Below are 22,748 nucleotides of genomic sequence, written 5' to 3'. Positions count from 1 at the left end.
CAGAGGTATGTCCCATCACACAAAGGTATGTTCCATCACACAGAGGTATGTCCCATCACACAGAGGTATGTCCCATCACATAGAGGTATGTTCTATCACACAGAGGTATGTCCCATCACACAGTGGTATGTCCTAGCACACAGAGGTATGTCCCATCACACAGAGGTATGTCCCATCACACAGAGGTATGCCCTATCTCACAGAAGTATGTCTTATCACACAGTGGTATGTCCAATCACACAGAGGTATATCCAATCACACCGAGTTATGACATAACACACATTGGTATGTCCCATCACACAGAAGTATGTCTTATCACACAGTGGTATGTCCAATCACACAGAGGTATATCCAATCACACAGAGGTATGTCCTATCACACAGTGGTATGTCCTATCACACAGAGGTATGTCCTATCACACAGAGGTATGTCCTATCACACAGTGGTATTTCCAATCACACAGAGGTATGTCCCATCACAGGGAGGTATGTCAAATCACACAGAGGTATGTCCCATCTCACAGAGGTATGTCATAACACATGGTGGTACAAGACACAAGAGTCACACATCGTGCCCCTGAGAGCCGGGAGTGAGCAGTGCCATTGTAGATATTTATTGAAATACCAGTTGTACCAATCTGGCTGGGTGAATTAATGGTCCAGTAAGGCCACCAATACGAGGAGAAGTATATTAAACCAGGTACAATAATAATCAAGGCTTAGAAAAACTTAAAAGAGGTCATTCATTACTGCATCCGATTCAATCTAATGCTCAAATCGTAGTCCCACAGTGCAACAACCAGTGTGTAGTGAACAGTGTGTACACACAGACCAGCCGCATATTTTGGTATTAGTCCCTTACTGAACAATGAACTCATCCAGAGCCATTTGTACTATTAGGGGCAGTTTTACAAGCGCCTTGTGCCACCTTTGTGTCATTTTTAACATGGAAAAGTGATGCAAAATTGGTGCAAAGGCCATGTAAATAAGCCCCTTAGTATTGTACTAAAAGAGGCTAAATTGAACCTCTATGTTTATAATGGTATCACACAGTGAGCACATGGTGCGCAGGGATCCCCCCCCAGGAGTAGCTTACCAGTTAGTGTGTTGGGTTCGTGAAGGTTTTGTTTCCACCCAATGGCCCGGAAGGTGGGCCTAGAATTCTATATTTGTGTCTTCTGAAGAGGGTGGGGATTCCTAGGTGCCCGCACCATCTATGCCCCCCTGACTCATCAGGTCTCCACGAGCTGAATGCCCCTCACAGTTGGTGAAGACATGTTTTTAGATTGGCAGGCCTGATACCAGAGCCCATGGTCCCTTCTGGAATTCTGACCCCTGGGTCCCTTCTCCCCCCCTTGTCCCTTCTCCCATGTGAATATTCTTTCCTCCGAGTCCTTCACACTCTTCCTGATAGGTCTACTCCCTGCTGTTCCCATCTCACTTGGCCACTGACGTCCCTTCTCCCCCTGGTCCCTTCTCCCCCTTCTCCCCTGGTCCCTCCAGGTCCCTTCTCCTCCTGGTCCCTTCTTCCCCCTGGACCCTTCTCCCCTGGTCCCTTCTCCTCCTCCTGATCCATTCTCCCCCCTGGTCCCTTCTCCCCCCTGGTCCCTTCTCCCCCCTGGACCCTTCTCCTCCTGGCCCCTTCTCCCCCCTGGTCCCTTCACCCCCTTCTCCCCTGGTCCCTCCAGGTCCCTTCTCCCCCTGGTCCCTTCACCCCCTTGTCTCACCTCCTCTTGCTCCCTTCTCCCTCCTGGTTTCTTCTCCCTCCTGCTCCCTTCTCCCTCCTGGTCCCTTCTCCCTTCTGGCCCCCTCTCCCTCCTGGTCCCTTCTCACCCTGTTCCCTCCTCACTCCTGGTCCCTTCTCCCCTGCTCCCTTCTCCGTCCTGGTCCCTTCTCCCTCCTGCTCCCTTCTCCCTCCTGGTCCCTTCTCCTCCTGGTCCCTTCTCCTCCTGGTCCCTTCTCCCCCTGGTTCCCTCTCCCTCCTGGTCCCTTCTCCTCCTGGTCCCTCCACCCTCCTGGTCCCTCCACGCTCCTGGTCCCTTCTCCCCTGCTCCCTTCTCCCTCCTGGTCCCTTCTCCCTCCTACTCCATTCTACCTCCTGGTCCCTTCTTCCCCTGCTCCCTCCTGGTCCCTTCCCCTCCTGCTCCCCTCTACCCCTGGTCCAGCCTCCCTCCTGGTCCCTTCTCCCCTGCTCCCTTCTGGTCCCTTCTCCCCCCTGCTCCCTTCTCCCCATGGTCCCTTATCCTTCCTAGTCCCTTCTCCCCAAGGTCCCTTCTCCCTCCTGGTCCCTTCTTCTCCTGGTCCCTTCTCCCTACTCCCTACTCCCTCCTTGCCCCTTCTCCTTCTAGGTCCCTTCACCTCCTTGGCCCTTCTCCTATTGCCCCTTCTCCTCCTGGTCCCTTCTCCTCCTGGTCCCTTCTCCCCCCTGGTCCCTTCTCCCCATGACCCCTTTTCCCCATGACCCCTTCTCCCACTGGTCCCTTCTCACCTGGTCCCTTCTCCTCCTGGTCCCTTCTCCCCATTGTCCCTTCTCCCCCTGGTCCCTTCTCCCCTGGTCCCTTCTCCTCCTGGTCCCCTCTCCCTCCTGGTCCCTTCTCCCCCTGGTCCCTTCTCCTCCTGGTCCCTTTTCCCCTCTGGACCCTTCTCCCCTGGTGCCTTCTCCTCATGGTCCCTTCTCCCCTGGTCCCTTCTCCTCCTGGTCCCATCTCCCCTGGTCCCTTCTCCTCCTGGTCCCTCCTCACCCCATGTCCCTTCTCCCTCCTGGTTCCTTCTCCTCCTGGTCCCTTCTCCCCCTGGTCCCTTCTCCTCCTGGTCCCTTCTCCCCTTGGTCCCTCCTCCCTCCTGGTCCCTCCTTGTCCCTTCTCCCTCCTGGTCCCTTCTCTTCCTGGTCCCTTCCCCCCTGGTCCATTATCCATCCTGGCCCCTTCTCCTTCTTGGTCCCTCTTAGAAATGGGATTGCTGGTTGGCTGAGGCTTGCGCCAAAGTCAGGCAGAAACCACCACGCCAGTCAGGGCAAGGAAGTTACATGCCAAGATAATCCCTGCTCACTCCCTTGGTAGCGTGACACAAGCAGTAAGGCTTACCCAGGGGAAATGTAAGTTAAGTATTTGCGCACGCACCCACCAGCAACAACATCCCAGGCCCCCCACAAAAGGAACTCCACACAAGGTATATGTAAAAATAGCTTTTGTATTGCTAAACACATTAGATAGAAACACACACTTTACAATGTGCCAACAGGCACAGGCAGAATTTACAGGGGATATGTACAGGACAGGGCCACATGGACCACTGTCAGGAATATGCACTTTTAGAACTAGGATACTTGTTAAAATTAGCACTTAGATTATAAAATCACTGTAGCACCAAATAGCAAAGAGAACACACAACCAGTAACTACTGGTAAGAGGTAAGTACCACCTACACAGCCCTAACCACCGTAGGAGAATATTATGCAGGGAACCAGGACCTCCCTAGTAACACCTGTACTAGGAGAAAACAACCACCTAAGTATCACCATACATTTAGGGGTAAAGACATAGGAATATTACACATGATGCATCACAGCATTCAGAGGTGTAGGGAAGGAAAATACATGATGCATAAACATACATTCAGCGGTGTAAGAACAACTTAATATGCAGAAATTATGTAAGCCACAACCTGTGGCAGTCCCAAGTGTCAGGGGCCTAAACGTAGCAGCTGCCCACTAAGTGCTGGGCAGCTGAGGAGACACTGAAGGGACCAACGTGGGAGCCTTTCAGGCTCTGAACAACTGACTGTCCCTGAGCCTTTCTGGGCTCTACCAACAAGCTGATTGCCCTCTAGAGCCTCTCGAGGGCTCTACAACAAAAATGCCTGGGTGAGCCTCGTGGGCAATGTGCCCCGACGCCCCCTCCTCCTTCCGCAGACACTCACCGGCTCTCTCGGGGTCACAGGAAGGCTCCTCTCGCGCTGGGTTCTCTGTGTCCGGGCTGCAGTAGCGCTCGGCGGGGCTCTCTCTCCTCATGGGAGCCCTGCCTCCTCAATGCGCCCGCTTCGCCCTGTCTGCGTCTTCACCCGGTCCCCCATCTCAGGACCGGGACTTAGAGTGGAGCCGCAAGGCTCCGGGACATCTTACCCTCTGGGGCTCCCTCCTGGTCATTGGAGCCCCGCGACATTCGGCGGCTTGTTCCTGGCGGCCCCGGGGCTCTCCCCAGCTCACGGGAGCCCCGGGCGGCCATCACTCGGCCCAACATACTTTCCGGTCACAGGAGCGAGGGGTGGGCTCCCGTCTGCTTCCTGTCTGTTGCGCTGGCCCGCCCCCGGCATGCCTGACTTCCTGTTGTGGACCGGGCGGCGATAATCACGGGCACTATCCGGGGATTGTAAATAAAAAGGGGAACACAGCAAGGAGCGGCGTGGGCAGCCGCAAAAAGGGGAAATAAAGCGCTCAGAGAGCTAGGTGCAGAATAGAGCGCTCCCAGGCGCTAGTGGCTCAAAAGTAGAAGCACTCCCAGCGCTAGTGTAAAATAAAGCGCTCTCCAGCGCTAGGGTCAACCAGAGAGCAACAAAGTTCTTCAGGAGTCCAGGGGCTGGGCAGGGCCCAGGGGGGCAAGCCTTCCCCTGGGCCCAAGCAGCAGCACGCCCCTGGCAAACAAGAACCTTTGACAAGAGGTCACAGCCTCCTTTTATACAGAGAAATCCTTTGTCTAAAGGTGCAGGGTGGGGGAAGAACCAGTCGCAGCTAGTCTGGGAGCACCCTTGATGTTTCTCAGCCCCTCACTCTATTCACTGGCAGGGCTAGGGTCATAAATCGCACCACAGGGGGTGGGGCCAGCATTGTGTGAGGAAAGCCCAGCCCTATTCAGGTCCCAGGTACACTCCTCCCCAGCCATCAGCATGCTAATCTCCACACTCACCACCGGGCAGACCCATCCAGACTCCTGGAGCCAGGCTCACCAGCCAGCTCCAGCCAATCACGTGCCAGCACACGCACTGCACACGCACACCCATGTCTAGAAGTGGCACTTCCACACTAGACACATTCACACCGCACATATCATTGCGCAGCATTCAATCACATGAGTCCGCACATACCAAACTCGAGCCCGCGCACCTCACGCATCAGGAACTACCAGGGACACAGACATTCCCCATGCATTCCTATGGGAGGGCAGGCCAACCTTACTCCACGCTCGCCTTTCCACTGGGACACAGTGAAAGTGCGCAGAAACCAACAATCACCAGGTCACCATTTAAAGCAAAAAGTTTAGGGGTGAGCCTGCCAGAAGGGCCAAGCCCAACAGTCCCTTCTCAACCTGGTCCCTTCTCCTTTGGTCCCTTCTCCCATGGACCCGTCTCCTTCTAGTCCCTTCTCCCCCCGGTCCCTTCTCCCCATGACCCCTTCTCCCCTGGTCCATTTTCCTCCAGGTCCCTTCTCCCCCCGGTCCCTTTTCCCCTGGTCCCTTCTCCCCATGGTCCCTTGTCCCCCTGGTCCCTTCTCCTCCTGGCCCCTTCTCCCTCCTGGCCCCTTCTCATCCCGGTCGCTTCTCCCCCCTGGTCCCTTCTCCTCCTCGCCCCTTCTCCCCATGGTCCCATCTCCTCCTGGACCCTTCTCCTCCTGGTCCCTTCTCCCTCCTGGCCCCTTCTCATCCCGGTCCCTGCTCCCCCCTGGTCCCTTCTCCTCCTGGCCCCTTCTCCTCCTGGTCCCTTCTCCCTCCTGGTCCCTTCTCCTCCTGGGCCCTTCCCCTCCTCCTGATCCATTCTCCCCCCTGGTAATTTCTCCCCCCTGGCCCCTTCTCCCCCCTGGACCCTTCTCCCCCCTGGTCCCTTCTCCTCCTGGCCCCTTCTCCTCCTGGTCCCTTCTCCCTCCTGGTCCCTTCTCCTCCTGGTCCCTTCTCCTCCTGGTCCCTTCTCCCTTCTGGCCCCTTCTCCTCCTGGTCCCTTCTCCCTCTTGGTCCCTTCTTCCTCTTCGCCCTTTCTCCCCCTGGTCCCTTCTCCCCCCTGGTCCCTTCTCCCTCTTCGCCCCTTCTCCTCCTGGCCCCTCCCCCCTCCTTAGGCCTCTTCCAGAGAGGTCTTCTCCCTGCTAGGCCCTTCTAACTGCTGCCCCCTTCTCGCTCCTGGTCCCTTCTAAAATCCTGGCCCCTGGGGTCCCTCCTCGCTGCTGAGTTTCCTCCCTCAAGGCCTCTCCTTCCCGCCATTCCCCAACCCTCGGGTCCCCTCCTCTCGCCTCCTAGCCCCCATCCCTCTCAGAGGGCGGAGCCACATGTCTCACAAGTCCTACATCTGTTGTACCAGCAGCTCCGTCATGTGTGCGCCATGTGTGCTCTGCGCGACCGACCACTAACATCTCTCTCTACTCTTTCCTAGCTCGGACAACCATCGTGGGCCTGCTCTATCACAAGATGCACGCGTACTATCGCGACATTCACCCGAGCGACACCAGGTGAGTGCCACACAGGTTGTGTCTATCCAGGGCACAAGTCCTAAAAAAAGAAGCGGGGTGACTAACCTAGGTAATCAGTATGCAAGTGACATCACTGTGCATGACATCACAACTCGTGACATCACAACATGTGACATCACAGGAAGTAGCATCATAAGAAGTGACATCAAATCTTAAGCCCTCACATACATATTTAGCAGGTCTATCATGAGAACATTGGAGCACATTTCGAGTATACTTGCAAACCCTCCTGATCGAGACGGAAGAGTCACACTTTTTTACGCTACACATAACACAATGTTGCCTTTTATCTGCGTAAACTTCCTCTACCTGTAGTGTTTTCAAAGAAAACATAGTGATATTTAAATTATTACAACGCCTCCTCAGGGGTAGTGAGCACGATATAAATGCTATTTATTTTGTGTGAATACTGGGAAAGATCGACACATCTGACATTCTTACAGTACATGCAGATCTCCTAAACAGAGGCTGGACAAAGCTAAAAGCTGCCTCTCTTAAGTATGTTAGAAGCGCTAACAAGGTGTGAGCCTTTGTTTCCCCTCCACTTCATTTGGATCAGGTGTGAGGCTCATGACTGCTCCCATCCAAGAGACTCAAACAAAAGGAGGCCTGATGACCCCCCAGATTCGTCCTTTGCTATTCATTTATTTATTTATAAAGTTTTATAATATAGCGCAAACTAGATCCCGCAGGATGTCAGAGCGCTTTACAAGAGAGGCCGAGAGCGTAATGACAACAACAAATTAGTAAAAGACGGGGATCATACCGTAAAACAGAAGTAAGCGGGCCATGAGGGGGGGCAAAAATAAGCATAGTAAACAACAGGGATCATATAATAAACAGAGGTAAGTGGGCCATAGGGGGGCAGTAATATGCATAGTAGCAGATCCGTATCACTGTCTAGTTCTGGTGTCTATAGTGGCAGTGTTTCTTTCTGGATCAGCGCGGGGATGCCCAAGGGTAACCAGGCGCTATATAAAACTTGTCCAAAAAAAAAAAAAATGAAGGTTCCATAGTAATAAGAAAGAAAAATAAATAAATAAATAAATGAACAAATAAATAAATAAATAAATGAACAAATAAATAAATGAACAAATAAATAAATAAATAAATAAATAAATAAATAAATAAATGAACAAATAAATAAATAAATAAATAAATAAATAAAAAAATAAGTCACCGGATCCCGAGAGCTAAGAATTTGCTCATTAGGAATCTTTTGGTTTCCAGTTTGAACGCCGTCGTGGAGGTGAGTTTGCGTAATTCCGGTGGTAGAGAGTTCCAAATCTTTGGGGCAGCACCTGAGAAAGCTCAGTGACAAGTTCTCTTTTTGCTAAGGATGCCAGGTTTCAAGAGGAAAGCAGAGGAGCTTCTTGATGCTCTCTCCCCACTGGATAGTTCAAGTTTTTGGGCCAGGTACCTGGGGCTAAGGGCCCATCACGAGTCAGAAACAAAAAAGCCCTATCCAGGCCTGCACTTTGTTGTGGATCAAAGGCAGACAACAACGTGCAGGCCTTACACCAGGACGAATGCCACATATTTTTCAGTAGGGCCCAACTTCTTGGCAGGGTGGAGGGCATCCACCCTGTGAAAATAGTGGGTGGACACCATCCGCCCGCGTGTACCCCAGACGTGTGCCCTGTGTCTATCAGTAAAGGTGACTCTATATAAGGGGCGGGTCTTCTTGCTCCAAAACAGACCAGTGCATTCTGGGAGCTGTGTTTTACAAAGTCCATTCCAAGACTGGAAACCCCCGATAGGGCCCTGAATGCAAGTTCATTGTTGTTATCCACAGATGACTCCTCCCCTCTCTGTGGTACCTCTCACCCTGGGGATCACTGCTCCTGCTCTACAGACCCTTCACCTCCACACAGACCCGTCCCCCCTCTGTACTTCTCACCGTGGGGATCACTGCTCCTGGTTTACAGACCCCTCCCCTCCACAGACCCCTCTCCCCCTGTGTACCTCTCACCATGGGGATCACTGTTCCTGGTGTACAGACCCTTCACCTCCACAGACCCCTTCCCCCTCTGTGTGTGGTACCTCTCACCCTGAGGATCACTGCTCCTGTTCTACAGACCCCTCACCTCCACACAGACCCCTCCTCCCTCTGTGTGTGGTACCTCTCACCCTGGGGATCACTGCTCCTGCTCTACAGACCCTTCACCTCCACACAGACCCCTCCCCCCTCTGTACTTGTCACCATGGGGATCACTGCTCCTGGTTTACAGACCCCTCCCCTTCACAGACCCCTTTCCCCCTGTGTACCTCTCACCATGGGGATCACTGTTCCTGGTGTACAGACCCTTCACCTCCACAGACCCCTTCCCCCTCTGTGTGTGGTACCTCTCACCCTGAGGATCACTGCTCCTGTTCTACAGACCCCTCGCCTCCACACAGACCCCCCCTCTGTGTGCGGTACCTCTCACCCTGGGGATCACTGCTCCCAGTGTACAGACCCATCACCCTCACAGACCCCTCCCCGCCCCCTGTACCTCTCACCCTGGGGATCACTGCTCCTGCTCTACAGACCCTACACCTCCACACAGACCCCTCCCCCTCTGTACTTCTCACCGTGGGGATTACTGCTCATGGTGTACAGACCCCTCACCTCCACAGACCCCTCTCTACCTGTGTACCTCTCACCGTGGGGATCACTGCTCCTGGTGTACAGACCCTTCACCTCCACAGACCCCTTCCCCCTCCGTGTGTGGTACCTCTCACCCTGAGGATCACTGCTCCTGCTCTACAGACCCTTCACCTCCACACAGACCCTTCCCCCCTCTGTGTGTGGTACCTCTCACCCTGGGGATCACTGCTCCCGGTGTACAGATCCATCACCCTCACAGACCCCTCCCCGACCCCTGTACCTCTCACCCTGGAGATCACTTCTCCTGGTGTACAGACCCCTCACCTCCACACAGACCCCTCCCCCTCTGTACCTCTCACCCTGGGGATCACTGCTCCTGGTGTACAGACCCATCACCTTCACAGACCCCTCCCCGCCCCCTGTACCTCTCACCCTGGGGATCACTGCTCCTGGTGTACAGACCCATCACCTCCACACAGACCCCTCCCCCTCTGTGTGTGGTACCTCTCACCCTGGGGATAACTGCTCTTGGTGTACAGACCCATCACCTCCACACCGACCCCTCCCCCCTCTTTACCTCTCACCCTGGGGATCACTGTTCCTGCTCTACAGACCCCTCACCTCCACACAGATCCCCCCACCCCCCTCTGTGTGTGGTACCTCTCACCCTGGGGATCAATGCTCCTGCTCTACAGACCCTTCACCTCCACACAGACCCTTCCCCCCTTTGTGTGTGGTACCTCTCACCCTGGGGATCACTACTCCTGGAGTACAGACCCATCACCTTCACAGACCCCTCACCGCCCCCTGTACCTCTCACCCTGGGGATCACTGCTCCTGGTGTACAGACCCCTCACCTCCACACAGACCCCTCCCCCTCTCTGTACCTCTCACCCTGGGGATCACTGCTCCTGGTGTACAGACCCATCACCTCCACACAGACCCCTCCCCCCTCTGTGTGTGGTACCTCTGGCCCTGGGGATTACTGCTCCTGGTGTACAGACCCTTCACCTCCACACAGACCCCTCCCCCCTCTGTACCTCTCACCCTGGGGTTCACTGCTCCTGGTGTACAGATCCTTCACCTTCACACAGACCCCTCCCTGCCCTCTGTACCTCTAACCCTGGGGATCACTGCTCCTGCTCCACAGACCCCTCACCTCCACACACACCCTCCCCGCCCTCTGTACCTCTCACCCTGGGATCACTGATCCTGGTGTACAGACCCTTCACCCTCACAGGCCCCTCCCCGCCCTCTGTACCTCTCACCCGGCCGATCACTGCCCCTGGTGTACAGACCCCTCACCTCCACACAGACCCCTCCCCGCCCTCTGTACCTCTCACCCTGGCGATCACTGCTCCTGGTGTACAGACCCCTCACCTCCACACAGACCCCTCCCCTCCCCGCCCTCTGTACCTCTCACCCTGGGATCACTGCTCCTGGTGTACAGACCCCTCACCTCCACACAGACCCCTCCCCCCTCTGTGTGTGGTATCTCTCACCCTGGGATCACTGCTCCTGGTGTACAGACCCCTCACCTCCACACAGACCCCTCCCCCCTCTGTGTGTGGTATCTCTCACCCTGGGATCACTGCTCCTGGTGTACAGACCTCTGACTTCCACAGACCCTCCTCCCCCTGGTGTGGTACCTCTCATCCTGGGGATCACTGCTCCTGGTGTACAGACCCCTCACCTCCACACAGACCCCTCCCTGCCCTCAGTACCTCTCACCCTGGGGATCCCTGCTCCTTTTCTTCACTCCCTTCTCTCCCTTGCGTCCAGTGCCTCCTCTGTCGAAAGTCATACCCTATGTAAGGAAACTGGCTTTTTTACGCCCCACATACTTTTTGCCCCATTGTGATTACTATGTACTTTTGTAATGGCTCTGAAATGCCTTGAGCTCTGCTAAACAGCACACCGCACATGTGCTCGTACACTTAAAATGGTGCGTGTTTAATTGGCTCATACCAAATCGGCATAACCAGACTTACTTCCAAGTCTTACAAGCGCTGCGAGGCCTCCGGGTAGTTACGCGCTATACAAGTGCAATTTTTCATTTCATTTCATTTTCACTTGTAAGTCCCTAGTATATGGTGCCAGGGGTACCCCTGGCCTGTAGGTACCTTCTGGCATCAGGTTTTCCCACCCGCTCCGGTTGTGGTCGGGGAGACCCTTCAGGTTCATTCTGCAGGCGTCCTCGCTAGCCTGTAGGTTGAGATGTCTCTCGTGGACCCCACACCAGTTGTGCCCCACGAGTACGACAAGGTAAAACCTCGCTTCCAGTCTGCCGCCGGATAAGCAGTTTAAAACTGCAAACTTGAATATTCATTTAAAGTAATGACGGAGCCAAAACCTCTATTTTTGATATATGTAAGTCACCTCTACGGCAGGCCTAACAGGCCCAAAGGTAAGGTGCTATCTATTAAAAAAGGTGAACTTGTACTTTTACATTTCCCTGCAGTAAATTCCCCAAATGTTCCTTTTACTGTGGAAAGGCTGGTAGCCGCATTAGTAAGTACAAAGTTACAGGCTGGCCCCACAGCCCTGCTAACCTCTGGATGGGACTGCGAAGGATAGTACTGTTTGGTATCTAGAGAATCCGTGCATTAAATCAGATTTAATGATTACATTGAATTTAATGTCACTGGTGGGCAAAGGTCAACTTTAGAAATTGCCTTTTTAGCTGCCCATAGTTTCCAATGCCCGTTGACTGATGTCCACGAGCTTGTTCTGCAGACATCACTCTGCCCACCTGGGGGGACATGCTGATGACTCCCAAGGACACAATGGGGGCCTACATGGGAGAGAGGTGCTACTCCCAACCTGCAAGAAGCCACACAGGTGCAAGCCCAACAAGCGATTCTCAAAGGACAGGCCAACTTTAAAGGGCAAATGGGTAACAGTTAGGAGTGGGTTTAGGTAGACAAGCTGACACTGGGGACAAGAGAGGAGAAGCTAGTTGTCAAACCGTTTTTAGGTCTCGCCTGTCGATGCGCATGCGCATCGAGCAAGCGAGACTATGGGGGCTTATCCACTCTTTATCCAACTTGCAAGGAATCGTGGCGATTCCTTGCAGTGCCCGTGACTTTTAAGCTCAATGCGCATGCGCATTGAGCTTAAAAGCGCGTGCACATCAGTTCCCTCAGCCGCACTAGGCCCCCGCTCCGCCCCCTCCCCTGCCCGCCGTGTCGCATTTCTCCTCCCCCCTCCCCTTATCTGCCTTTCCTTCAGTCTGTTCCCTCTCCCCGCTCCGCCCCCTCCCCTGCCCGCCGTGTCGCATTTCTCCTCCCCCCTCCCCTTATCAGCCTTCGCTCCATCTGTTCCCTCTTCCCGCTCCGCCCCCTCCCCTGCCCTAAGCTACCATGTTTGCCACCTGCCTAACATCAACATTTACGATCTTGTTGCAGTCAGTCACTCTTTCCGAATCACAGACCTGAATCAGTGCCTCTTTCCTCCCTGCCACATTAAGTATACATGTGCCCTGTATTGCTCTCTCTGCAGTGACTTCTCTACAACGCCTCCCCAACCTCTGCTGCAACTCTGCCTCCTGTTCCAAATTGCACACTTTTCTATCCGATGTATGTCTTCGGTATTTCTAAATCCCTAGCTCTCCTGTACCTCACTTACCCTCCGTTTACTCAATCGGTTAGCGATAACATCCTACGCATTAACTTTCCGGATCCAGGCGGAATGTTCCTGCATGTAAGCCTTACCTGAAAACTTCCAAATGAAGATCACAAACATCCGGGCGTCTCTACTTTAAGTCCATTTCTATTAAACTTCAATTTCCAAAACAAGAGAAGATTATCGGAAAACTGGTGTTAAACAGATTGACAGGATGATAGGCGGAGCTTGGAGAGTCTTTGTGGCTGTATTTTCCAGTTTACCCTGCCATTGGTTAGAAAACACATAACCCGCCCCAAAAAAGGTGGGCCAGTCAACCTTTCTGCAGCGGAAGAGGTCTCTCTCTAGCTGCCCCGGAACTGACCCTTGATTATCAGGAAAGAACGACCCAGCCGCACAGGGCCGGCGCACGCTGAGGTCTGCGCTGTCACGCACCACTTCCTGACGAATGGCCCTGTGGACTCTGGCATGCGGGAGGGCATTGGGCGTTCTTGTATAGAGGTCGATTAACTCATCGCAGCGAGGCCTCCTGTAGTGCACTGGGAGCTGCTGGCTTCCCGGTGCTTCTCTCGTTCCCTCGCTGACATGGTAGCTGGGGCAATAATCCCGTAAGCTCCCAAAGCGTCAGTGATAGAGTGTCTGACTTGGGACTAAGAGCAGTGTTTAATTTATTTTAAAAACAAAGTGTCTATGCCCGAAGCTCTGCTCAGAAGCCCACGGTTGTACGAGTAAATCTCGTTTCGCCTGATATCGAGGCGGATGGTCTTAAATACAGGTCATGACTCATTAATCCACTGCCAGACACCTTACATTCCAACCCTCCCGGTTCAGATCGAAGACTACTGATTTCAAAGCTACCCCCCAAAAACCGATTTGAACCCTCACTCACCCTCACTCACCCTCACTCACCCTCAACCCCTCACCCTCACCCTCACTCACCCTCACTCACCCTCAACTCCTCACTCACCCTCAACCCCTCACCCTCACCCTCACTCACCCTCAACCCCTCACCCTCAACCCCTCACTCACCCTCACTCTCACTCCTCACTCACCCTCACCCTCACCCCCTCACCCTCACTCACCCTCAACCCCTCACCCTCACTCACCCTCAACCCCTCACCCTCACTCACCCTCAACCCCTCACCCTCACTCACCCTCAACCCCTCACCCTCAACCCCTCACCCTCAACCCCTCACCCTCACTCACCCTCACCCTCTCACCCTCACTCACCCTCAACCCCTCACCCTCACTCACCCTCACCCACCCTCACTCACCCTCAACCCCTCACCCTCACCATCACTCACCCTCACTCACCCTCACTCACCCTCACCCTCACTCACCCTCACTCACCCTCAACCCCTCACCCTCAACCCCTCACTCACCCTCAACCCCTCACCCTCACCCTCACTCACCCTCAACCCCTCACCCTAACTCACCCTCAACCCCTCACCCTAACTCACCCTCACCCTCACTCACCCTCAACCCCTCACCCTCAACATCAACCCCTCACCCTCACTCACCCTCACCCTCACTCACCCTCACCCTCACTCACCCTCACTCTCACTCACCCTCAACCCCTCACCCTCACTCACCCTCAACCCCTCACTCACCCTCACTCACCCTCACTCACCCTCACCCACCCTCACCCTCACTCACCCTCAACCCCTCACCCTCACACAGTGCAATAGGTCTCGGAGCATTTGAGTTAGAGCTTTTAGAAATGTTTATGGCTTTTTTTATTTGTAATTCTTTAGCATTGGCTACAGGAAACAAAACTGCTAAAGATTTACAAAAAAAACCCATAAACAATTCTAAAAGCACTAACTCTAATGCTGCGAGACCTATTGCATTTCCAATGCTTGTTTCTTTGGGCATGTAGCCCATTGGTATTATCCACACCTCTACCATTCGGCTAAGGAGCTCTGAGTGTGAGCAGGGGGTCTCATCATGTTGGGATGGGCAGAATGATGCATCCTGGAATAGCCAGATGCCACACTTCCCAGGAAGTGGTCATCAGGAGGGAGGTAACCTATTAACCCATTGGCTCTCAACCCAATCCTACCCTGAGGACATTTTCTTGTGATAAATAGGGCACCCGTGGCACCCAGAAGTCAGCTCTTTACTGACTGGAAGAAGGACTGAAGGGGGACTGACCTGGTGCACGGTGGAACCGGCAAAGAGAGGCCGCACCAGCGTGCACTGCACCTGCTGCACCTGGTGGCTAGCAGGACAAGGGACTCTGCCAGCTGTGTCTTCCTTGGTGGGAAGTCGCTCCTGAGCCCAGCCAAAGCCAGAGACTCCAATGGCCAGGCGGCTGACAGGGCAACAACAAAGAAAGACGCGTACTGGGGCAATTTGGTAGCCCAAGTAGCCGGATCACTGCTCTTTGCTGCTGTGTATCAGCCAGGACCAGGACCCATCCTTCAAACTTGCACCGAGTCTGCTGTGCTCAGGAGAAACATTGGAGTACATCTTGGTTGGCCAGTAGCCAAGTCTTCACGCAAGGAAAGATCTTGCTGTAACCGCGACACTGGGTGGACTGGTAGTCCAGCTGCGACTGGACTTCTGCCAACCTGGAGAGGGCTTTGTGGGACGTTGATCTTGTGACCAGGACCACCTTGCCAATCTCAGGTACCGAGGAGTAGTGCAGCAAAACCCCCCTCAACCTCATCGCATCCACAGCATCCTTGGAGCACCTTCAGGATGCTTCACCCCTCGCATCAGGAACACTTCATAGGAATCCATTGCAACGCGAATAAAGTGCCTGGAACTGTTGAAGAACTGCTTCTCATGTGGAGGTAACTGTTCTCGAAGACCTTGCCGGTCTCCCTGCCAGAGTTGGTCGCCCAAAGTACTTCTAACCGACTGCATTGACTCTTCAGTTTCTTAGTGTCAAATTTGTTGAATTTGCCAAGGTTTGTTCACGGTTAACTGACAATGCTTTAATTTATTATTACTTGTAAAATCTATATCTCCGGTACTCTGGGATGGATTTTTTTTGTTCTAGTTTATAAGGGGCATATTATCAAGAAAGGACGATACATTATCGCCGCTTTTATCGGCAGGAAACTGCCGATAAAGCGGCGATAAGGGGCTTGATAATAGGCTCTATGGAATTCCAATCGAAGCCCTTGTTAGATGTATTCACATCTAACATGGGCTTCGATTGGAAATCCATAGAGCATATTATCAAGCCCATTATCGCCCTTTTAGCGACAGTTTCCTGCCTATAAAAGTGGCGATAATGTATCGCCTTTTCTTGATAATATGGCCCCACATTCTTTAAAAAATATAGTCTCTTTTTAGAAAAATAGTCTATTTTTATGGGTCTGTGTAAATGTTTTTACACTTGTTCCTTTGTGTAAGCCTCGCTGCTCAGTGCCACAGCTATCCAGGCTTGAGCTGAGGGTTTCACAGACGAAACCTAAGGGTCCTGAAGAGCCTGGTTGGTAAGAGTGTTACATGGTCAGGTTACACAACCACACCCTATAATACACCCCATTTCCTCAAACTCTGACATGGGTCTTGTGAACCAGATAAAGTCGACAGGGACATTCCTGGCTCATTTTAGGTAGTGCCAACACTGAATGATGAACTATACAATGACGTGATCTCAATCGCTCTTTGAGCTGGGGTGGGCGGACACACCTCTGAGCACACAACCGCGTGTGGGCGAGAGAGGAAAAGCAGAACCTCTGCGTGGGACGTGAACGATATCGAATATTTATTACTATTATAAAAATAGGCAGCGCATAAGTTATGAGCCCTTGGGAATGCAGAAGGTGTATTTATGGAGCGGGTGACGTCAGAGGCAGTGATAACTAACCAACCGTGATAGGCAGCTGTTCGGGGGGGCAGATTTGGAAGTGATTTAGAGTTAAAGGGGTAGTGTGAGAGCGCTTGGAAGCCAGGAGGATTCTAGCGCGCAGCTATCTCTGTGTACTGCTGGCGCCTGCGACTTACACTACTTGAATACCGACCAGGGCATCTGCTGTAGGTGTTTAACTGGAGCCCACCAATGGCGCGTCTTTTCAGGATCCCACCCGAGTGACGTCAGGACATCCCTGCTGCAGGAGCCTTCAGTCAGCCCCAGGAGCTGGCCACGCGCCCCCATCCGTTATTGCCTCTCAGTCCCATCATGGCGCCTGGTCTCACCCACCACAAATGGAAGTATAAGTGGAAACAAGAACCGCCCCTTGCCCTTTGCCCCTTTAATATCATGAAGACAAAACGAACATCTTTTCATGAGCCAGGGCTCCCCTGGTTCCACTCATCCGGTGCTCTGCCTTTCACCTTTGATCTATTAACTCAAATATCAAATACAGCTCGGTGTTACTGAGTGGGGTGACATTAAGGAAAAAATACTGAAATTCCCCCGTGGTCAATTCGTACTTTCTTATGTGGCAAAGCTCATAAAATTAATCAGTTAGCCTTCATATTGACACAGGCACAACAAGATTCGTTCTCTCATTTTACATATTGTATTAGTTTTTCTTTTTCTGTAGTATATCAAAAATATTTTTTCTTTTTAAATCTTTTCTTATGTATACATCAATTCATAAACATGGGTTATAATCCAATGAATATTAAAATACAGTGAGAAATACCATGATCTTTACAGTATATTTAAAAACCAAGTGTTTTTACAGTGAAAAACAACAACACCCTGTCTATCACACACCAACCAACATACACACTTACTCATTCATACATCTCTACACTCTTTCCAAACCCAAAAACAATTTCTAAGGTTGAGGTAAATTACAATTTCAGGTACCCTGCACACACACGCTGAGGGGAGAATAAAACTCTTTCTGATCTGGTCATGAGGAAGGAGGTCAGAACCCACCGAAACGCGCGTAGACCTGGCGTGGAAAATACACAAATAATATCTGTGTTACCTCAACCTTAGAAATTGTTTTTGGGTTTGGAAAGAGTGTAGAGATGTATGAATGAGTAAGTGTGTATGTTGGTTGGTGTGTGATAGACAGGGTGTTGTTGTTTTTCACTGTAAAAACACTTGGTTTTTAAATATACTGTAAAGATCATGGTATTTCTCACAGTATTTTAATATTGATTGGATTATAACCCATGTTTATGAATTGATGTATACATAAGAAAAGATTTAAAAAGAAAACATATTTTTGATATACTACAGAAAAAGAAAAACTAATACAATATGTAAAATGAGAGAACTAATCTTGTTGTACCGGTGTCAATATGAAGGCTAACTGATTAATTTTATGAGCTTTGCCACATAAGAAAGTACGATTTGACCACGGGGGAATTTCAGTATTTTTTCCTTAATGTTGTCCTCTCTTTTCCCTGGTCATTAATTCAACCATAGAGGGGGTCCCAAAATGTATGCGACTGAGTGGGGTGACAACACGCCTGTGATTTACATCATAAACCCGTGGTGACGTCTGTGGCTACAGGTGTCGAATAAAATATGATGCTGACATAAAAACAGTGTCTTGAATTGGGCCTCCTACTGTTTTAAAATGGCTCCTTCTGCCCTTTATCCGAGGGCCTCCTTGATATGGAGAGTGGGCCCTGATGAGCACTTGGAAAGTGTTTTCCTGTCGGCTGCTAAACCACCATTTTCAGACTGTGCTTATACTATGTATCTTGACTGTTCAAGCCAGTAGGCCTGGGCGAGAGTCATTCAACTATCAGGCTTCCTTGTGAACGGCTTGCAGGGCTGGGTCAAAGCCAGGCACATGCTTGAATGCCATGACTGACTCTCCCCCTACCCTATCAGCCCGTAGGGGCCACCTGCCCCTCACAAATCTTTTCAAAGTTCACCTTGGACAGTTCGCCGCTCAATTGTGCTCATAACCCACTCTTAATAACTTTATTTGGCAGGTTCCTGTGCGCCTCCATCACTCACCCCATGTCTTCTCCCATTTCAGGATCGAAGGTGCTTTGAAATATAAGGACCGCATGATCCTTGCAACCAGTCACCTCATCTCCCTGAAGGTGGACCCGCAGCCCACCCTGTCTCAGAACCTCTCGGGGTCTCCGGTGGTCACCATACATCTGGCCCACGTCTTGGTAAGTGCCACGCGCATGCGTCAGAGCTGGTGCTGCAGCTTGGTTCCTTCAGTGCTGCGGCTTGTTTGGCTCAGATAGGCCAGGTAGGCTTGGTAAGCATCAGCGCAGACACGTGGCGGTGCAGCTCCACCTTTATTGGCCTCCCTCAGGCACTGAGTGCTTGGGTAGTCTCTGCATTTCTCTATAAACCTATAAATCTTTGTGCCTTTTAAGAAAAGTTGGACATCCGCTCTGGTGGCGGTCATTTTGTTTAGCTGCGTCACTTCCTCCCTTGCTGTGTTCTTGAATCTGTGGCTTGGCAAACAGGGCTCACCCTGACAGCTATGCGTCTATTTAATTCTAGCACAAAACGTGTTGTTGATCAGCTGGCAAACAGGAAGCCCTGCCCTTAACAGGTTATTAATTTCCTCGATTGATTTATCGCAGCCTGTGATGCCTTTCATCCTCTGTGGAATGTGACCTTTCAGAGCATTGTTTGCCATCAGTGAGGACAAAGATAATTGTAGATGCTTCCAGTTTTATTCCCAGGGTGGGTTGCTGCTGTTATGATCTTTGCCTTGTGTGCCACTGCCTGGAGGTGGCCGCCATGTTTGTCTTGTCAGGGAAGGAAGGCGGCTCAACAAAGCATTCCTCTGGCTTGAAGAAAACAATGCGAACCTAACAAAACTGCTGAACGTTATTGTTTAATTGTAAACACACTGGCTTCGTCTGTGCCCAGGTGTGTTCTTTCTTGGTTGGTGCCACCACGTGCCAAACTGTGTCCAATGCGGCTGCGCAGTCAGCTGGGCCAAGGCAGGAAGAGGGTCAAACATTCAGGTGGGTGGGGTGCACGCCCCCAAAACTCACCTCAACCGGATAACTTTGGAGTTGAGCACATTGTTTACGTTTGCTATTGTACATCCGCAGGGGGTACGACCTCTACTCAGGGCAGAGGTGGCCCAGGTGAGCTTATTCCATGGTCTGTTGCTCAGCAAGCCTTGACAAGGGTTCCCTTTCAAGGGGGGTCGGGGGTGATTGTCAGGGCCATTCCCCGGCAGGTTCCATTTGTAACCGGAGGGCGTCAGTCTGGGTTGTCTGCTGTCACTCAGACCTGAGGGGAGCAGAGTGGGGGGGATCTGGGCATGCGCAGATCTACTGAGGGAAGAGGTGTGTGGAAACACATGGAAGGCCGTAGTGGCCTGCGAGGCATCACCTTAACGACTGCCACTATGGGGTCGGACATGCACCTTTAACATGCACACGGTGCACGCGTCTGCATGTCCCGATCTCACATAGAAAAACCAAAGGAAATGATGGACGGAGCGTTGACAATACAAGCACTCACCCCCAGTCAACTGATCTGGGTTTAATCCATCACCGTTCTTTAGCCCACTCTGCCACCCCAGTTCAGACATGCCCATATGCAAATCAGATCTCACACAGAGCAGAACAGACACGTGAGTGAGCCACAGTGCTGAGGCACAAAATATGCATACACTGCATTCATAAGGGTGCATGCACTAGTGTCACTAGAGGCAGACTGATGCGCTGGGGGCGGGGAGGGGTGGGGCAGGGGAGAGGGCAACATGTGCATTCACTAGCGTCAGAAGACACAGACCTGTGCCCTGATGTTTCAAAAATTGGCTTAACGCCAGGGCACTCCTCCGGGCCTCCGAGTAGTTGGGCGCTCTAGTAATCCTGATATTCATTCATTCATTCAAGAAGGAACTTTCTGGGCTGACGGAGAGAGTGTGGATGGAGGATGGGTTAGCAGGGAATGCAGTTGATTCTTTGGACTGAATGACCTGGGAAACAGATCCTTAAATAGAACATCCTTTACACGTGTCCGAGAAATGTCTGAAAATACACAAAAAAGTCAAATGTGAGCCTACTCTTGAAGGTACATTCCCACATCTCTTGTAACGCTACAGCCACAATGAGAAAAGCACTGCTTGCGCCTCAAATAGCACAGCTTACAATCAGTTTGCAGTCAGTTTACAAAGTGAACCATCTCATATGGTGTAATGGTGGTCACGTGGCCTCTCCAATTAGAACTGAGCTGACGTCATGCATTTACAGAGTGGAACTCACTATTCATCACCGGTGTTGACAGAGGGGAGGTCTCTATGATTGACTCGAGGTCACGCCTCTCGCGAGTCGCGTGCCTGTTGCTTATGGTTCGGTCAGACTTTTTGTTGGAAGGTTTTTTTTTTGTTTTGCTAATAACTTTGGCTCCATTTCTCAAATTGGCACAAATCTTTCAAAAATTAAATTTCACGCATTTTGAGCTCATTATGGCTTTTTGTGCAGGTTCATCAAGAGATGGGCAATAAAGGGGGGCAGTGGCCCCAACAGTGTTTATTCCAATTTGAACTCGCACTCTTTGCTCCATGACACAGAAAATGTATTTTTAATGAAGAGTTCTGATTATTATCTGCTGATGACGTCTGATTTGTATGCCTTGAACTTTGCTGATAGATATCTGTCAATTATGTTCGATTGTCATTTATTATGTTTTTATTAACAAGTGATGGTCACTTCTGTTTGGCATCTATTAGTTAATTTGCCGGGATGGGACCGCTGCTAATTGCTTTATTGTCTGTAAAAGTACAGAAGATATTAAAAACTGATTATGTGTGTCTATCTATTTCTGGAAAAAGTGGTTATATTGGAAGGGAAATGTTGAGAATGCGGCTTTGAATTAATTAATGAGATATCTGAGTCGACCAATAAACTGGTCATTGTCAAATAAGACCAGGTCCCAGGGGCTTTCCCCTGATGTTTGGGGTGATGGAAGGAGGTTTTTCAGTCTATCTTAGGTTGAAATATGCAAAAAGAATGAATGGAACTGTATTAGCTAAAAAAAAAGGCCAAGTGGTTCATAAATGTTACCAGAACCCCTGGATGGAAATGTAGGCACACATTATACATGTTACTAGTTATGTATTTGTCCACACCACATGATTCATAAAGTGATATCAGCACTCTTTAGAAGGACGAGGAGCATTTGAAAGTCACCCCGTTAGTATTCATTGTTTGGCTGAGACTAGAGAATCTCTAACTGTTTTGAGAAATGTGTGTTTCTGTTGGAGATAATGTGCTAATGTTTAAAATGTGTTTATTGCAACAATGTGTTGTTGCAAAAATGAGGCAATCCCGGAAATTAAAAGATGTATTCTGAGCAGCGCAGCAGAACGTGCTGTCGGCAGGGCAACAGCAGTTTTCAAAAGTGCAGCCAAGAACTGAACACCCGGGATCAACATACTCCTGGAATGTAGAATGTACAACAAAGCTTAGCATGGCATGTGCAGAGAACGTATGCATGCATACTGGTGTCACGTCATAATACAACATGTGTATTATAATCAGCCAAGTTTTAAATGGAAAATGCAGTGTAAGGAAATTGAAAATGTGTATTAAAAATCTGCTTTTCTTTTGCAGTACATTTGACACTAAAGAATATGTTTAAGAAGACATATAGGGCACGGTTAACAAAGGTAAACTTACACTTTTGTGTACGTTTACTCTTTTCCGGTATTCACAAACAATTTAATAATGACTTTATGATTGCGGAGACTCCAGGACAGGCCAATTTGTTATGTGTGGAGTTATCCTCAGGCGTAAAGTTACTATTTATTTGTTTACTTGTGAATACCGAAAAAGAGTAAACTTACGCAAAAGTGTACGTTTATCTTCGTGCTTCCATAAATTGTATTGTGGGACAGTGTAACTTTTTGCTAATAGGGTTTTATATTTACAATGTTTATTTTCATGCACATGGGCGGATTCATTGATAGATGCTTGTAGCAATGACGGGCCACCAAGGGCGAGATTGCAAGATGTGCTGGTTAGTGATCTGAGAGAAACACTGTCATTGCGAAAACACTTTTTTTTACCAGCACTTAAAAGATGAAACACTGCTTTAACCATCCATTCTTTTTTTTATTTGTTCAGGGTAGTAACATATCCTGAAAAGAAGTTTAGGGCTGCAAATTAGGAGAAATAAATCATACTTAAGGAAACACAAGCTTGAACTACTGACAAACATTCAGTC

The 22,748-nt window shown here is 50.7% G+C and overlaps 1 protein-coding gene across 1 annotated transcript in view; it reads left to right on the top strand.

Moving 5' to 3' along the window:
- The window catches only part of ADGRD1 (adhesion G protein-coupled receptor D1), a 722,099-nt gene that overhangs the window by 41,156 nt on the left and 658,195 nt on the right, over window positions 1-22,748 (top strand). Inside the window, exons 3-4 of the mRNA XM_086942663.1 lie at window positions 6,351-6,426; window positions 18,574-18,715. Coding sequence (XP_086798789.1) covers window positions 6,351-6,426; window positions 18,574-18,715 — 218 coding nt within the window. The remainder of the gene's footprint in view (window positions 1-6,350; window positions 6,427-18,573; window positions 18,716-22,748) is intronic.

This window comes from Lissotriton vulgaris, chromosome 11, assembly GCF_964263255.1.
Source record: "Lissotriton vulgaris chromosome 11, aLisVul1.2, whole genome shotgun sequence".
NCBI lineage: Eukaryota > Metazoa > Chordata > Amphibia > Caudata > Salamandridae > Lissotriton > Lissotriton vulgaris.
Note: the sequence above shows the minus strand (reverse complement) of the source record. Positions and strands in the feature narration are given on the sequence as shown.